The sequence below is a fragment of the Podarcis filfolensis genome, assembly GCF_964270895.1.
Source record: "Podarcis filfolensis genome assembly, chromosome: 1".
Taxonomy (NCBI): Eukaryota; Metazoa; Chordata; class Lepidosauria; order Squamata; family Lacertidae; genus Podarcis; species Podarcis filfolensis.
The window spans coordinates 52793167-52811449 of record NC_139604.1 but is presented as its reverse complement, the minus strand read 5'-3'; the positions used below and the strand labels follow the sequence as shown (position 1 = coordinate 52811449).

At 48.0% G+C, this 18283-nt stretch overlaps 1 protein-coding gene across 13 annotated transcripts in view; it reads left to right on the top strand.

Annotated features, from left to right (window-relative positions):
• Nucleotides 1–18283, top strand: part of OBSL1 (obscurin like cytoskeletal adaptor 1) — a 64158-nt gene that overhangs the window by 44399 nt on the left and 1476 nt on the right. For 11 of the 13 annotated variants that reach the window (XM_083590784.1, XM_083590778.1, XM_083590785.1 and 8 more), the window contains 9 exons: nt 466–741; nt 2799–3065; nt 3489–3758; nt 4372–4638; nt 5398–5664; nt 7198–7310; nt 7577–7730; nt 9687–9848; nt 17544–17648. In XM_083590784.1, coding sequence (XP_083446910.1) covers nt 466–741; nt 2799–3065; nt 3489–3758; nt 4372–4638; nt 5398–5664; nt 7198–7310; nt 7577–7730; nt 9687–9848; nt 17544–17648 — 1881 coding nt within the window. The remainder of the gene's footprint in view (nt 1–465; nt 742–2798; nt 3066–3488; nt 3759–4371; nt 4639–5397; nt 5665–7197; nt 7311–7576; nt 7731–9686; nt 9849–17543; nt 17649–18283) is intronic. The other 2 variants (XR_014542527.1, XR_014542528.1) reach the window with 1 other exon arrangement.

Here is an 18283-nt window from a genome sequence, read left to right as displayed (position 1 = left end):
TGTTTCTGAAAGCCTGTGGCAGCCATTGTGGCAGTTCCATTCTGTGACATTGGCAGTGGGAGGAGGATTGGAAAAGTGTGTGGTTTCACAAGGTGTTGTGGCAGGAGGAGCATGTGTTTGGTGCTAGGAGCTGTAGGGTGGTCCCATGTGCAGCCTGTGAACTATCAACCTGCAATATCCTTCTTGCAAAGGTATTTACTCCCTGGTGGTGGTGTGGGGCAAGGGGGAAACTCATGGACCAAATATCAAGGTCTGATGGAAGTCTTCTGTGTTCCCCAGTAACAAGGGAGAGTTGGAGTGACACTCATAGAACAACTAAAGAGAAAAGCCAGAAGTGGAGTTAGCTGCACCAATCAACAAGGTGTAGGGTGGGGATTTGAAGGAACCACTTGACTCAGCTGGGCAGATATTGGAGACCATTTTGACCACCTTCTACCCTCTCTAATCCTCTTCTTCTTCCACCAGAGGCTCCCGTGCTGTTTGTTCCCAAGCCAGAGCATCCAGAGAAGGTGCTGGTGCTGGAGGGTGGCAGTGCAGTGCTCTCTGCCATTGTCTCCAAGGAGCCAGCTATGGTGAGGTGGGAAGGACCTCGAGGGGCCTTGGTGGCGGGCGACCAGTGCCAGCTGCGCAGAGAGGGCCGGGTCCACAGCCTTCTGCTGAGCAACGTGGGCAAAGCAGATGCTGGAGAGTACATATGCCACTCCCATCATGACCAGCTGCGCTTTGAGCTGAGTGTCAAAGGTGAGAGGTCTGTGTTAGGGAACATGGGAGGCAATCCCATATGAGACTGGCAGCACTTCGAGGCTCTGTGGGATGGGCTGAACAAAAAGGAAGCAAGTCCCATTAGGATGGCTAGTGGGACTCAAAATGGAGTGAGGATGTTTTGTTAATTTAATGCTTCTCCCACATAGTGGCCTCCAGATGCTTGGGACTACAACTCCCATCAGCCTCAGCTGGACGCCACTACACAGGGAAGCCTGCATCAAATGATTTTGTTAAAGGGAGAATTATGGCAGGTGTGCCAGCTTCTACCATACTGGGATAAGCCACATGGGTTGAAATTCTCCCTTCTACACAATGGTCAAAGCAGCCTGCTTCACCAAAGTCTCTGTATTTCCCAGTGAATCTGTATCTATTCCCAGTGAGCCTTGCACCTTTACTGGCTAGCCCAGCCTTCACCAGCCTGATGTTCTCCAGATGTTTTGGACTACAATTCCCATGCTGTCCGGGGTTGATGGGAAATGTAGTCTGAAACATCTGGATGATATCAAGTTGGAGAAGGCTGGCCTGGAGCAATTGCTAATTTAGTCTTATTCCAAACCTGACGGCTTTCTTTACAAGGGGATGTGGCAAGCACAAAACCATGAGCCTCTCCCTGCAGCATGATAGCCTAAAAGCTCACTTTTATATAGCTATGCTGTGTTGTTCAGTTAGTGAAGAACAGGGGCAGTCAGCAGGAGAGAACTGCAAGTGGAGTTGAAGCTTTGCTTAGTGTTATCTGTTTGGTAGCTCTTGATATAGAAGAGACAGACCTCCGGCCAGTTTCAGAAATAGCCTGTGTTTTTTCCTCCACACACTGAGAGCAATCAGTGGCTATTAGATTGTCTCTATTCATAGAGGCAATATTGACCTAATTCCCAGGTGCTTGGGGCAAACGGTGAGATGATCCCCATTGCGATGCTCTTGTATAATTCCAGAGGCATCTGCCTGGCCGCTGTTGAAAACATAATATGGGGTGAGAAGGGCCTCTGCTCTGATCCAATAAGGCAGTTCATGGTTTATGACAATAAGTAGCAACACAGGCCTCTTCTGCATTCTTATGTCTCTTCTTTGGATCCCCACTTTGATCCCCCTAATCTGGGTTTGCACTTTAGCAATTGTGGAGTTGACTTTGCTTTGAAGGGGCCCGAGCCCAGTGGTGGAGCGTGGGGTTTGCATGTCCAGCATTCTTTGACTCTGTCCTTGGCATCTCCAGTTAAAGGGATTCTAGGGTGGAGGCCTAGGAAAGCTAGTGAAGGAGTCTTTGGTTTGTTAAACAGAGGAAACAATGCTGGCCTGACTCAGTACAGTAAACCCACAACTTATACAGGGGTTACTTTCTGGAGATGGCACTTAAAGCTAAAAGCGTGTATAGTCAAAACACTTTGGCTTCAATGGCGGGTGGGTACTGTATACTATAAGGCAACTTCATATATACAGGATTTTTATTTTTTTCTCCAACCCCTGCCACCACTTTTATGAAAGCAGCTTGTACTTTCTACATAAAAAACTAAAATCACTTATCTGCCATATTATATTTACACAAGATTTTCTGTTCCTTGGTTCAGCAACTGGCATTTTTGGCTTGGTGTAGAGCTTGGAACAGTCCAGCCCTTTTGTAGCCAAGATTGGAAAGCAGGGAGTCCAGTTCCCTGTGCTCAAATTCTGTGACTGGCATAAATAATGCATGTTTGCATGTGTTCACATAAGTTCCTTATTTATTCAGCAATTTGGAAGAGTTAAGAGTGAGTGAAGAGTGCTACTTCAGAAGCCTTTCCTTCTGAACTTAGTGAAAGCTGTTCCTCAATCTTTTGGGTTTCTTCAGAAAATTATGTCCTCAAATATTTATTTGTTTTCATGAAGGTTGGAAATTTAGAAAGAATTGTGGGTCTTGGGCTTCTGCAAAAGATTTGAGTTGCTGCATGATCAGGATTTTCTGCAGGTTTCCAGACAACCACCACTACTCACAGTATGTAAGACAGCAAGTGTTCTGCCTTTTGCCTTCTCACCTCAGTGGTACTATTCCTTGCCCTCCTCAGAGCTGCCAGTGAAGTTTGTTCGGGGTCTCTCAGATGTGCTGGCACTGCAGGGGGAGACGGTGTTGTTCTGGTGTGAGCTGTGCAAAACCAAAGGTGATGTCCTGTGGCTGAAAGATGGGCAGGAGCTGGAAGCCAATGAACACCAGGAGATCCGAGCAGAGGGGCGGGAACGTTCCTTGACCCTGAGACACGTAGGACCTGAGGATGCTGGTGAATACTCGTGTGAAAGCAAGGATGACCGCACCCTAGCCATCCTCACAGTGCAGAGTGAGTCCTTTGGGGAAAGGGCCTGAGCTCAGTGGTTTTGCATTCAATGTTTTGCATGCCAAATGTCCCACATTCCATCCCCAGCACCTCCAGATAGGACTGCAATGGGGAAAGACGCCTTTCAGATTTCTGGAGAGCTGCTGCCAGTCAGTGTAGACAGTTCTGAACGGGATGTACCAATGGTCTGACTCAATATAAGGCAGCTACCTATATTATTTCCCGTGGAACAACTTGCTCTGGTTCCAATAACCTGTGTCCATAATCCTACATACATTTTTATTGTGGGCCACTGCTATGAGGGCTGGGTGCTGGGATACCCCCACTGGACTGCAAAGATACTGTGTATCAATAGGCTGCTAGGGTAGCCAGGGGCCCCCCAGCACAGGCCTAGCCATCCCTGACTCTAAGCACTTTCTTCCCCAGTCCCTAGATCAGTGGAAATCATTTCCGAGCTCCACAACTTAACTGTGCTGGAGGGGGATGATGCCACCTTCAAGGCTGTGGTGTCTCCAGATGACGTGGCTCTCAAGTGGCAGCACCATGGCCAAGATATAGTGCCCAGTGAGCGGTTCGCCACCACCAGGGTTGGGCTGTGCCACACCCTCACCATACAGCAGTGCCGGCTGAGTGATACTGGCATAGTCACTGTCCACGCAGAAGGTCTGGTGAGTTCAGCCAGGCTCAGTGTGCAAGGTAAGAAGAAAGGCGATGCTAGCGTGTGGTTTTGGGATGGATCAAAGGAGCATCTAAGTAGCCGGGCGGTGGCACATATTGGCAGTCAGCAGGAGTAGGGACACTTGTATTTACCCTATCTATCATATGCCCCACCCTGCTTTTGAATTGTGAATTAAGGAAATGCAAATTCTGCTATCTGAATAAAGTAAACAAATTAAGAACGATTGCCCGTCTTTGCTTATTTGGCATGATATAGTTTGCTTCTTTAGCCCTGCAGGGCTCGCAATAGAAGCTTTGTTGGAAGTTCTGCTAAACCTCACCCTCACCCCTTGTCTTATGAGATTTTGCCTGCTGCTGCACAATTGATTTTTTTAAAAAAATCCCCTGTAGCTCTACAGGTCCTTGCACTTTCAAGAAGCGAAAGCTGAGATTCTCAGGGTACAGGATTCTGTAGCCAGTACCAAATTCTGTTCCAACCAGCATGTCAAATACACCTGGACCTTGATGGTTAGAATTTGGTGCTTACAGATTCATGGTTCTCTCCTGATAGAGAGGCAGGGGGCATGGCCTGGTAACATGCCGGGATAGGATATGAAACTGTAGTTGACCAATCTTTGGCTTCTTCCTGCAGAGGCTCAGGTGATATTTGTGCAGACACTGCGTGACTTGATGGCTGAGGAAGGGCAAGACGTCTGCTTGGAAGTGGAGCTGAGCTTGGAGAGTGCAGAAGTGCAATGGATGAAGCAAGGCATCCTTCTGCAGCAGAACACCAAATACTCCATGGAGGCATGTGGGTCTCAGCGGACCCTTACCATCCACAACATTGAGCTTGCAGATCGAGGCACCTACCGCTGTGAGAGCCTGCATGACCGCACCCAAGCCAGGCTGAGTGTGGAACGTAGGTGCCAACCTCTGACTTCTTCCCCATCCCTTTTTGTCTCTCTGATCTTGGCTGTAGGTTATCTGTGGCTGCCACAATTTTAACTGGTGCAGCCAGATAGAACCATAATTCACTGCTGCTGAAGGAGTTACATTGGTTGCCTATTCGTTTCTGAGCCCAATACAAGGAGCTTACCTTTAATGTCCTAAACGGCTTCAGACCCAAATATCTGAAGAAGCATCCCTCCTCCTACCAACCTGCCATACCTTAAGATCTTCAGAGGAGGCTCCACTGCATGTACCTCTGTTAGAGGAGGTTTGTTTTGTGTCACAGACACAAAACTCTACATACCTGAAAACAGGCATTTTCAGCTCTTGCCCCCGTGCTGTGAAATATCCTTACCTTTGCCATATGTGAAGCAGCAACCATCAGTTGCTTAGGATGACTTGTAAGGACTTAACCTTTTGGTCCAGGCAAACTCATAAGATTGGAGCCCACCTTGTGTATGAATCCCCTGAATCTGTTTTATATGTTTTTTAAATACCGTTTTATTGATTTTAGGCTGTAGTTTTGTTTTAATTTTTATATTGTATGTAGTGTGCACCACTTAGTTGTTGTTTTTAAAATTAAGCAGTTTAGAAATGCATTTGAATTAATGCAATACATCAATAACATTCCTAGCCAGCTGCCACTGTTCTTGGGGAGGAGGCTGCTTTCTTGACAAAACCAAAATGGAACTTGCACTAATCTCTTAACCTTCTTTCCCCACTACTTTAGCCCGGAGGGTGACGGTGAGGAAGCCTCTGTCGGATGTGGAGACTTTTGAAAAGGAGACCGTGACGTTTGAGCTGGAGCTGTCCCATGCCAACGTGGCCGGGGTCTGGACACGCGATGGCATCCGTGTGAAGCCAGGCTCCACCTGCCGAGTGAGTGCCACAGGCTTTGTGCACAGCCTGACACTGCTGGGGCTCACGCTGGACGACTCAGGGACCGTGGCCTTCACCGCTGACACCGTGCGAAGTAGTGCCCGCCTTACTGTCCAAGGTACTGGGGCAAGGCAGTCCATGTGCAAAGGGCAGAATTGTCTTGTGCTAGATGAGCCCCACCTAATACATTCAGCAGGGATGGGCAGTCAAGGGGAAGCAGTGAGAAGGAGATGCGAATGGGGATAGTGCCTGGAATGGCCCTGAGGTGAGGAAAGTCCTGTACATGCCCCTTCCTCCCTCCCTCCCTCCCTCCCTCCCTCCCTCCCTTCCTTCCTTCCTTCCCACGTGCAGCTGTCTGGGATTGGAACCGCAGTAATGATACTTCCTGCTGCCCAGTTGGGCCCCTGGGTCTGGGCTCTTCAGTAGCTGAGCAAAGCAGAAACAAAATGCATCCAATGCCACTATCCTCAGCACCAACACAGAAGTGCCAGCTCACATAGAATGCTGTGTTTAATACTCTCTTCTGCAAGCAGCAAATACATTCTTTGGGCTGTAGCTCCCCCCGCCCCCAGGGCACATCCACTGTGTTTTAGGAGATGCGCATCTCTCCCCTTCACATGCATTGACCACAACAAGCACTAGTTCAGGGATGGGGCATCATTTCCATTCAGCCATGCGCATTCTGTGCTGGGTAGCCTTCTTGGGGTGGTGGTCACATGCCAGTGGTGGGTGGAGCCAGGGAAAAAGATGGGCAGAGCAGTTAATGTTACTTGTGCCTCTGCATGATGGGCCAGTTTCTGTACATACTCACGCACCCCTTTCTATCCTCCATCCAGGCAAACAAAAGGTATTATCAGAGTTCTCAAGGGCACATTCCAGCCAAAACAAGAACATTCAAGGAAGGTGCCAAGCAGGGCCTGTGAGAGATGTGGCAGGGGTGGGTGGGTGGCCTGAAGAGAGCCTCAAGGGCCTGAGATTTCCCATCCCTTCACTAGTCCTACAAGACACTCAGCCTGACACTGCTTTGAGCTGCTTTACACTTAGTACAGCACTTGCAGTTACACTAAACTTCTCAGTTGATACTTACGGAATTTGCTGGCACAATATGTGGTGATCACTACTAGCTTAGATAGCATTAAAATGGCAAGCTCACCTGGGGTGAGGCTATCAGTGGCTTCTGGTCATGAAGGCTGTGTACTGCCTCCAGCATCGGAGGCACCTTGCCTCTGAATATCAGTTGCTGGGAATGGCAGCAGGAGAGGATGGTTGCCCTCATGTCCTGCTTCTGGGCTTCCCAGAGGCATCTGGTTGGTCAATGTGGGAGGTGGGGGGCTGGCAAGATAAGCCTTTGCCATCTGATCCAGCAGGTCTCTTCTTACATGTTCCTATGGAGCAATGTCCAAAGCTCCTTATTTCTGCAGGGCTGTGTCAAGTGCGAAGCACCTAACCGTGGGGTCAGGTTGGGAGTGGTGAAGGCAAGAGGTAAGGAAGCTGGGCGAGTGTGTGCCTTCCACACTGAACTTGGGTAAGGGCTGCAGGGAGTGCCCTGCCTTGACTAAGCAGAGCGTTATGCTGTCTCATTGATCTTTTCCGTCTCCGAGTCGATGCATCTTTGTGCCACCTGCACCCGCCTTTGTCTCTGTCCCTGCAGAGCCGCCAGTTACTATGCTGCGCTTTCCCCAGGATATGGGCATCCCTGAGACAGGCTCAGCCACCTTTGAGTGTGAGCTGTCCCGGCCCCTGGCTGAGGTGAAATGGTACAAGGTGAGGGTGCTATCTCTAGCGTTGCCCCCTCCTTTTACTCTCCTGGATCTCCCCGGAGCTCCCAAGAGCAGTGGTTTTCCTTCCAAAGAGCGTGGCTTGTGGCAGGGTGAGCCAGTGCTTCTGCGATGCCCGCTTCCACATCTCCCCACTGTGCCCTTAGCGAACCCGAGAGCAGCACCCAATCCCCTGCTCTCTGGCATTCTCCTTCTCGCTGCCTTGCTCAGCCCTTAACCAGCCTCTCTTTTCTGTGTCCCCGGCTGCCCTAGGATGGGGAAGAGATCCAGACAGGGCAAAACTGCCGCATGTATTCAGTGGGACGCCGGCGCCTCCTACAGCTCAGCCACTGCGGCCTTGAAGACGCGGGCGAGTACACATGCGATGCTGGTGACTGCCGTGCCTCTGCCAAACTGAGGGTCTTTGGTATGAATGGCCTGGGCTGCATATGGGATCAGAGGTCGAGGAAGAGGGTTGGGCTATACAAAGCGCCCTTTAACTCCTCATTCTCTGGGTGGGGGGTTGTCTGCTGTTCCCTTTTGCCATATGCTGTCGACTCACCCCCCTGCAGCATCTTCCTGGCACTGCCTCTCTTGTGCCTTGGAGGTAGACTTGGGATCGGCTACACCGTGGTGACTCAGAGTCTTGTTCCTGAAGCTTGTACAGCTTGTACAGGAAGCCGTCCTGAAGGGTAAACATTCAGTGCTGGGTTTGAAAGGAAATCTTTCTAACTTATAATAGCATTTCAGCAATGGAAGAGCATGCCCAGGAGAGGAATCTTACTTCCTTAAAAGCCTTCAAGAAAACATTTGACAGCCTCATGTCAAGGTTGCTTTAAAAGCATAGATATCCCTTTTTAGGACTAGGAACTGGGCTGGAAGTGGAATGACTCGTTGGGTGATGATGTCTCCCAGCTCTGCGGTAGAAAGCAAGCTGTGCAGGAAAGTCTGGAGGGGATTAGTGGGGAGGATGGGACTCTAGCTTCTCAAGTTTTAATCTGAGCAGGGCTCAGCTTTGAAAGCTGATTTAATGCCAGGATATCTCTTGACATTCAAGACACCATAATAATGATGGAGATGTCTCTGGGCAAGCACAGAGTGCTGTCCTTCGTCCCTGAGAAAGGACAGCCAGCTTTCTCATGCAGAACTGGAATGAGGAAGTCGGACCCCCCCCCCCAATTCAGACAGTATAATTTCCAGGCATACCTGACCCTTGAGTGACCAGTTAAGTACTGCTGCTCCTGCCAGAAAAAGTAATGACTGGGGTTACACAGACTTAAATTGATTTTAAAAAACCATTTTCTCAAAGAACCCCAGGTACTGTAGTTCTATGATGGGAAAGGTGAATTTCAATCCACCTCACAAAACTACAGTTCCCAGGATTCTTTGGAGGAAATAATGAACATTATGAACATTAAACTGATGTAAAACCAGTTTGTCTGGAGTGTAAATATCCCTTAGGAGACTAGGAAACCCTGGTAGTATCTTAAGCTCCTTAGGCACTTGTAAGCTCTTTGATCCAAGTAGAGGAAGACAGAGGAAGTGAATACTAATGGTGAATTCTTTAAGTCAGAACATGAGGAACATCTGGCCCACATGCCAAATTAGGCCTGTCAGGGTCCTAATTGGGCTTGTGAGGCTGTTTTCCCCCATCCGTGGCTAGCTGCCCCACACTAGATATTAGGTGACAGCAGGTAAAGATGCAGCTGCAAAAGAACAACCGGGAGCCTTAAAGCACATTTCTAATTGTTCCTCTACAAGTGGGGCTTGCATATGGAACTTTTAAAAATGTGGTCCCACATGCAAGCCCTTATGGGATTTGTGCCACTTGGGAGTTTCCAAATCGGATTGGCTCAGTTGTTGCCAGGCAGGTCTCCCTTGGGAGTGCATTCCATAGTCAGGGAGCCACCACTGGAAAGACCCTTTCTCCTGCAGCCTTTCTCTGTGCTTTGACTGGAGGGGGCACTAAGAGGAGGGCCTCCAATGATGACCTAAGGGTCCGGGCAGGTATATCCAAGGGGAGATGTTCAGGAGGGCAGCACTAAATGGAAAATCCCTGATCAGAGGCTGCTGTTGAAGGCATTTGACTGGCCATTGTGGGAAGCAAGATGCTGGACTAGGGAGGCACTTTGTCTAATCCAGCTCTTTTCTATAGTCTGAGAGAATGTATTTACTGATTCTCATCAAATTAGCCCATTCATGGAAAAGGAAGTTTGCTTGGATGAGATCAGTCTTTCTGGGCCAGTAATAACCAGAAGGAGTCCCAGGGTCAGGGGTGGAAACAGGTCAGATGCAGTGTTCTCTGTGGACCATGTAAGCCCATATGGCACCCAGTAGGAGGCGCTCCTCAGCCCCAACTTCATGGCTTTCTCCCCCTCTGTAGAACGCCAGGTTCAGATTGTGCGGGAGCTGGAGGATGTGCGTGTGCGAGAGAACGAGAATGCTGTCTTCATGTGTGAGGTGTCACTCGAGGAGGTGAAAGGCGAATGGTTCCGGGATGGGGAAAGAATCAAAGTCAGCAGCATTGTGAAAATACGGCAGGAAGGTAAGTGAACCCCTTCCGTCTTGTGATGGTGCTGGGATGTGATTCCCCTCTAACTTTGGGTCGAGGCAAGCAAGAATTGCAGCTGCTCAAGGACAACTGATGACAAGTCAAATTGTGAGACAATGGCTACATTAGGACTTCATGATAAACCTTAGTTTATTGTGATGGGGACAAGCCATTCTCTCCATTCCCTCCTCCTCAAGCGCAGCCTCAAGGAAGAGATTGAAAGTTTTTCCTTCCCGTTTCAATTAACTAGTTTAGCATTGCATCCTAACCCTAAACTGGCTAATTTTAACTATGGATTGCTTGAAACAGACTAGCTTCAGAACCCATAGTTTGAAATGGGCTTGTTTCAAAAACAAACCATAGTTAAAATTAATCATAATTTGTCACACTGGAGGAGGAGAGCTGTGGGGTGGGCTCATTCCCATCACAATATACCTGTGGTTTATTATGGCATCTGAGTCGCCCTGGAAGGTGAGGATAGAAGCAAGCTTGATTGCTGATCCCATGTTCAGCTTTCTAGGAGAAGTACAGCTGTAATGCAAGTTGCAAGGGTAGATTCACACCATTGTTCAAGCACTTAGGGTTGCTGCTGTGAAAAGTGACATCTGTATTCATCCTAAGTATAGGCCTCTCCTGCAGTGCCTGTCCAGAACACCGAAATGTGGTCCTTGGTCTGCGTGTGGAAGTCATGCTAGCCCAAATCCAGCACCAGGGACATAGTATCCCATCCTATTGTAATGCCTGAAGATGTGGCAGCCTTGCTAATAATAAAATAGCTTTGCTACAGAAGAATATCCTCTTCCGAAGAGAGGTGTGCTCCAGCACAGGAGAAAGGAGATGTGAGAGGAATCTGTGGAAAAGCTGCAGCTCTGTGGCAGAACAGACAGTTTGCATCCAAAAAGTCTCAGGTTCAATTTCAGGTACCTCCAGGTGGGGCCAGGAGAGAACCCTGCCTGAAGCCTTTGAGAGCTGCTGCCAGTCAGTGTAGCAACACTGAACCAGATGCAGCAATAATGCAACTTTCTGTGTTCCTTCTGATAAATTTGTAGATGTGCATTTGCCACTAATGTAAAATGCATTTCTGTTCCATTGATTTTAATGGCAGATTTAAGCACTTGGATAACTCTGTCTTTGGAATAAATGGGGCATGTAGCTGGATTTGCACTGTTTGTACAGAAAGGCTGTTGGAGCAATTGGTGCCCCGCTTTCAAAAGAACACAGGATGCCTGGGGTGGGGGAGCCCAAGTCACTTGTCGTGGGCATTACCCGATCACCTGAATTTGTCATTGCAACAGATCACTGGTGGGGAACATCTAGCCCATGGGCCTAATTATGCCTACTACGTTTAGAGGTTGGCCTACAAGGCCATTTTGGGAAACCACACCTACCTTTCCCTGACCTGATGTCATGAAGACAGGAGTGGGAAACTTCAAGCTGTGGCTAAAAGGAAGAACTGGGAGAGCACTCAAAGCATGTTCTTCATTTGTCCTTTGGAGCCAAAAGTCAGCACTTTTCGAATTTGGTGCCTTTTTCTCTGTTACCCTGAATGTTCTTCCTTGCATCCACAGCTAGATTTCAAAAATCTTCCTTTGAATGTGGCTTGAAATCAAACCACATCAGCAAAGGAGGAGAGGAAGAACCAGGAATACTCTCACTTATTTCATTTGAAGCTTTATCACCCAATGTAGTGATTGATTGATTGATTGATTGATTGATAGGTCCCCACCGTCACAGTGGCCCGTGGTGGGTGGGGGAGTTCAGAATCTGGCCCGTTGGGCAGATCCAATTCTGCACCCCTGCAATAGATGGGGATGGGGGAAAGAATTTCTCCTGCAGCTTCTGAATCTTGTGGTTTAACAATTGGGAAATTGAAACAGACACTCCGCTTTCCAAAAGATGTTCAGCTCCCAGGCAGCAGCCGTTTTTTTCTTATGCAAACAGACACAATAATGTCGAAAGGCCTGGGCTAAGCAATCCTGTACTGTCTTAGGCACCCCTAGCCAAGGAAGGCACATGCACTTACAGCAACTCCCACTGTGCCCTGGATGCACATGCACACATGCTTCTCACCTCTAGGCATCTGTCCCCAGGTCTGTGCCGTGTGGAGCAGTTACAGCAACAGTGGGACACCCCCCCAGCCCAGCTTATGTACCCTCATCTGATGGGGGGGGGGTGAGCAGCCTGAGGCTTCTCCTACACAGAAGCTGCCACTGCTGTTCCCTCTTCAAGCCTCTCCTGGTTCTAGGAGGCAGCAGAGCAGGGGGTGGTGGGGATTCAGCTGGCCCCTACCTTGCTTGAACAGACTCTTCCTCCAACATGTCCTGCGTGCCCATCTCTATTCCTCTTCCCCCGCCCGTCCTGGGTCCTGCCTCGTGGCCAGCCCAAACCTCATAAATCTCTGGTTTCCTCTCCTGGATTAATCCCTGGGCCTCCTGCCTCCACCACACACTCACCAGAGCCCTGCCAGTCCCTGACATAAACTTACCTCATGCCAAGCCTGTTGCTGTGCTGTTGGACCAGTCACTGAATCCTACATGCACTCTGCCTGAGAAGTGTAGGGGGAAATACTAAAAAAGGAAATAGAAACCAGTGGGAGAACAACAGGCATGTCGCCAGCATTGCTGGAAACACTAGCACAATATACCAGTCAGGGACTGTGCCAGCAATGACATCCACTGTTCATCTGGACACAAGGGAGCCAAAGGGCTCATGGTGATCCAGGCATACCCCAGAGCATCCTTCTGCGGGCTCACTCTAAAGGGCAAAAGTTTGGGAACCAGAAGGGATTTTGAGCCCCAGCAAGGGGAAGGGAGCAACATATCCCCACTCAGCTTTAGCATGCCTTGTTTTAAAAGCAAATCTACTGTATATAACAACCAAATAGTATATCCAGATTGCATCTGTATTTTACCTAATGCAGGCATACGACCACGTAAAAGAGTCTAACTAAATTAATACTATGACTCCTCACTACAGAACATGGCTAAAAAGTCTGTTTCAATGACACCCCTGTGAATAATTGACAGCTTCTAATTCCTTGGCAGAAAGTTCTTTGTCAAAATCCAGCTTGAATTACTACTAAGCACTAGTTTTGCAAGAAAGTTATATCAGGTGCACTTCTTCAAGCTCACTGTGTCATCTTGTCACCAACTCTGCTTCTATAAGACATATGAACTGTCAGTATTCACTCCACAAGTACATATGGATGTATATTTGTATTAGGAAATATACTGATACCATTTGGATTACACTACTTGGGTCTCTTGTTTGTTGCATAGATTATTCCTGGGAGACACTTATGGCCAGATTCAACTAAACAGCTGTGCCAGCAGGAGCCAAGCCAATGAGTCCCACTAGTGCCATGAGGTTTCTTCTTCACCCCCTGCTGACCCCCACCCCAAATTGGCAGAGCAGGAGGCGGGGAGGGAAGCTTATTCTGTCTGGCAAGCAGCAATGCTTGCACTGATGGAACAACTGTATTAGCGCAACATTGAGTTCCACCCATAGAATGTATATTTTTATCGGTTTAAAACAAAATATATCAGAGAGGGAGTTCCTGGTGCTCAAACCCAGACATCAAAGAACAGCTTCCTAACCATGATGCAGCACTTGCATTCCCCCAGACCTCACACCCGTTCCTAGGTACCATGAGTGCAAGAACTGCAGAAGGAGCCCTAGCTAGGTAGAACAGCTCATGTTTAACAGGTTGGAGGTTCCTGGTTCAAATTCAGGGGGTGACCCCCAAAACTAAACAGGAGCAGGGAGGACACTCCCACATGCAGACATACCTGGGCCCAATCAACAGGTGTATGGCATTGGCAAATAGAATGGCTCCTGCAAAGGACAACCAGCGATTTTGGTCCATCTCTGTTGGCATCCCACATGACCAATCCTCCCCCATGTTGCCTGATACGCCAGCCTTGCCTGGTAGCACCCCAACAGGACTTGTTGCCCCACTCCATTTCCTCCTCATCCCTACTTCTCCTCATCAATCCCCCCTCCTCCCTTCCTCCAACTGGCTGCCTCACACATCCTGGCAGCAACACCCACCCCACCTGTGCACCCAAAGGCATCTGCTGGCTCAGTCAAGGGCATGTGAGTGAGCCCCTCTGCTTTAGATGCCCATTCTGAGATCAGCTGCAACCAGAGCAAACGAGGGTATGGGAAAAGGGTCTCAACCCACCACACCCTAGCAACAAAGATGCAACTCATGTGCCAAAGGCAAAGCATGTATTGCCCAGCATGCAGGATGTAGTGGATCCTGAAAGGCATGGAAAGGGAACTTTTGGCTCTCCACATGTCCTTGGACTACAATTCCCACCATCCCTGACCACTGGCCTTGAGGTCTGGGGCTAAAAGGGAGTTAAGAATCCAACAGTGTCTAGAAGGCCACAGAGGTTTCTGGCCTAACTGAGTGGGATTGTCACCCCAGCAGGGCACATTGGGTGCAGTATCCTTATGGCTTTAGCTTCACCCCAGAAACTCCTTCACCTGCTGCCTGTTTGTCGTAGAACATGCAAGGTTAGAGGAAACTCCTGGAAAAAGTAGGATTTCAGCCCCACAGAGGAAACGTCAGGCACATCCGTCCTGGTCTTTTTGCTGCTCCGCCTCAGAGGCAGATGTAGGGGAGTGCAACTGGTTTGCCCACACTGAGTGCTGAGCCGAGAGGGCACTACAGGGGGTGCTGCAACAATGACAAACAATGGAAAGTGAGATGTGGAGGGGTGCTGAATGTTGGGGTCACACAAGGGGCTGCTGAAATTAAAAGCCCAAAGCCACTGTTCTCCTTCTAGGCCGCATAGAATGGGGTGTGGAAAAGATCCTTTAGCAATAGGAAAACAGCCCGCCGAGAGTAAAGGGTGGCCCAAGAAGACAGCAATGACTGGAGGATATTGTCTCAGGGTCTCCATGTGTTTGCTTGTGAGGAGTTAAGAGAGTGGTGCCACTTGAGTGCCCCAGCAGTGATCATGCCTCAGCCTCCCCATCACTGGAGGACAGAAAGAGAGCGTCCTGACTATCAGCAGACTCACTCCCTTCCCCTTTGGGGGTAGCAGTGGAACTCAGTGTACAGTGACAGCTTGTTCCGCTTCATGCATCTGTGCTGCTTTCTGAAAGCAGAGTCCTTAATTTGCCCCAGTTGGCAAGAAGGTTGTGGCCAGATACCAGAGCCTGAAATGAGTCCAGGAAATGTATTTGAAGCGCATCAGCAGAATGCGTTTCAGTTTATAAAAGATGTAAGCATAAAGAATATTCAAGAGAAATTAAAAGGACATAATATATTAATGAACCTTGAGAAGGAAAGGATAATATAAAGAACAGTGTATATAATACAATAAAATACAATGATTACAGGAAAAAAACAAAATAGGATATGAATATGCAATCTGAAGCCCCAAAGTGAAATAACTGTTCTATGTTGTGTTGGGATTAATAAAAATTTACCTTTTAAATTTAGCTCTACTTAGACAGAAGAAAAATATAAAAAAAAATCTGATGGAACAACTATGTCAAACAAAAATTTTGGCATGTAAAACTTAAACCAACTCTACTTTGATTTCTCACCTAAAACTCGCACCAGACCAGTTTAAGCTAATGCTATGTTACCTAGTACTTATGGTCTAAATATTATGAAAAGAGAAATGAAAGTATATCTACCTATCCAAGCAGGGCCTCAAAGGAACAAGTTACTGTGGGCTTAGGGGAGATTTGGAAGATGGATCCAATTGGTAGGATTCAGAAGAATCCAAGTGGAGGGGAAAGACTGAGAAACAAAATTGTGACATTTAACCCTCACCAGGAAACAAGCAAAAATTAAATAAGAAAACTGTATATATAAAAACTGCTAAAAGTTAAATCTGCTCAAGATTGCTTGTAAGCCAGAGATCCCGACCCAAAGGGCTAGTTTAGGGGAATATTATTATAATATTTCTTCAAAACCAAAGAAGGGACAGTTTCAAAGCAAGAAAGCCTTTCTTCTCTCAAAGAGAAGGCGAAAAGGTAAACTGGGTTCCCAAGGCCCCAGAATAAGCAAAGGCATATTAGCAAACTGGTGCTAAGCTAAACATAAATTGAAATGAAAAGAAGTATAACAAAATAAAATAAAGCAAAGAAGTGAGCTGTAGCACTAAGCACAATCTCTTTTTGATCCACCATTGATACCCCAAATGTTCTGCCTTTTGATTTATTGTTTGTTGTCACCTCACTTTTCCTCACAAAAAATAAAATCTCTTCTGTATTCGTAACTGGCAAGTCATGGGGCAGACATCTGCAGAAACAGTTTACCATTGTTTTATGGGACTGATATATTCTCATGTAGGGAGAATCATGAAGGTCGTCTAGTGCTGCTAGCCAAATGGAGTAACAAATCTTCGTATCTTCTCTGTACTGACGTACTGTCTTAGCTTGACTAAGGCCTTGTCAGCATTTTTGCTCCCCACATTGCAGAGTCCAGGCAGCAAGAGGCATTTTTGCCATCCGTACAGACCTTCCCGTCTGCTTAATACCATGAGCCAGTTTCTTGACTGAAGTTTGCTTCCATTCCACTCCATAGCTCTCTGCGGGCAATCACCTTCCCCATGCATGCAGATTCCCTTCTGGAATGAGCTACGTAACATGATCCACCAAGGAAAAAGTGCTCAGGAGTGTTTGATCAGTGTTTGCAATGGTTAGAGTGGATTGCCTGGCCTTTGCCAACAGAATGCTTACCTAAATGTGGGAGTGAGTGCCTCCACCTGTGTGGAAGACACTGCTCCCTCCTCTTGGAGGAGAAGGGTGTCAGAACTGGACAGTTCAGACATGACATGTGACAAAGGACATGGGTGGGGCAGAATTGAAGACCCTATCAGAGTGTTTCCTATCCCCAGAGTTCCTTCTGGGAAGCTCTAATTGTGCATGACATGAGGCTAGAAAAAGACAGACCTAGGCTATATAGCCTATCATTTGAGCTGTTGTCTGCCTGCATGAAATTTATATACTGGTGGTGGTGGGATGGGCTGCAGGCTTACATTGTGTCCTATGTACTTGGGTGGGACAGGAGGTGTGTGGGGCTGGGCAGCTATTCCCCTCCCTTGTCACACTGAAGTCCATGGAAAGTGGTACTAACGTGAAGTTGTACAGCCAAGGGTGTTGGCCTGGCTATGGTAGGAGTACAGTGGAACCTCGGTTTTCGAACATAATCTGTTCCGGAAGTCTGTTCAACTTCCAAAACGTTCAAAAACCAAGAATCAAAGGGCTGTCAGCAAGTTCAATGGGGAAAATTGAGAAACACACCTTGGAAGCCATTTGACTTCCGAGGCGTGTTCAAAAACGGAAGCATTCACTTTCAGGTTTTCAGCGTTCAGCTTCCAAAACATTCGGCAGCCGAGACGTTCAAAAACCAAAGGTTTGACTGTATAGGATTTGATGCAAGTATGCTCCTCTCAGCCCTTGACTCCATCAGCATATGAGAGGAAGAGTTTTGCCAGCATATGTGTCATGCCGATGGGCTTCCACCACTTTCTAAAGCCCATCAGCCTGCAGATCTTGAGTATAGGATCACGCACATAGTTACCTCAATAAGCAGCACAGCTGATATGTGGAGCATCTGTAGTTCCAGTTACCGCCATTGCAACACACACCTGTCCTCCCTGGGGCTGGCAGCAGAAACCCTCCTGCCCTCTTAAGAATGATGGCATTCCTCATCTTTGACAGGAACCCGGCACTTTCTGCTCCTGTGCTGTGTCCGTCCTGAGGATTCGGGCCAGGTCCGCTTTGTGGCAAAGGCAGCTGCTTCTGAAGCCCGCCTGGAAGTGGAGGGTAAGGGAGCTGCTTCACCATTGGCCCTCAGCTATCATGTGAGAATGGATTGCAATGATAGGCAAACATGAATTGATGTGATTGACCATTGCAGGAGAAGTGTGATGCCACCCAATGTATGTTATGGATTCACAGTGTTTTGATAAATGGAGATCTCTGTTACTCTGGGTCACTGGCTGTACTATTATATAGAGAGATTTCCATTACACAAGGTTATGAGCATAATCTCAACCTGACCAACCATAAGATACTTTCTGCCACATTTTCTACATTTTTCAGCCTATATACTCTGCAACATAGGCAGGTGGGAAGAATGGGCTGGAATTAGCAGGTGTGGCAGGAAAGTGTGTGTGTGATGTGGGGAGCCTGGGCAAGCAGGCCTGTAACTGGGAAGATCTATGAATGGATGCATGTATGAGTTGGTATCAACTTAAGGGAACACACAACTTGTGTTGATGAATGGTAGGATTGCATGTTAGGCAGGTTGCTGGGCATGTATCGTATCTAGCAAAGGACAAAGGTTGGTGCCTGTGTGGGGTTTGAGGCTCCATCCCTAGCCAGCTTGAGCCTCTTTGGAGGTTGCCTTTGATCCAACCATCTCTGGAGGGACTGGAACTTGTGCTTGTGTCTGCTGC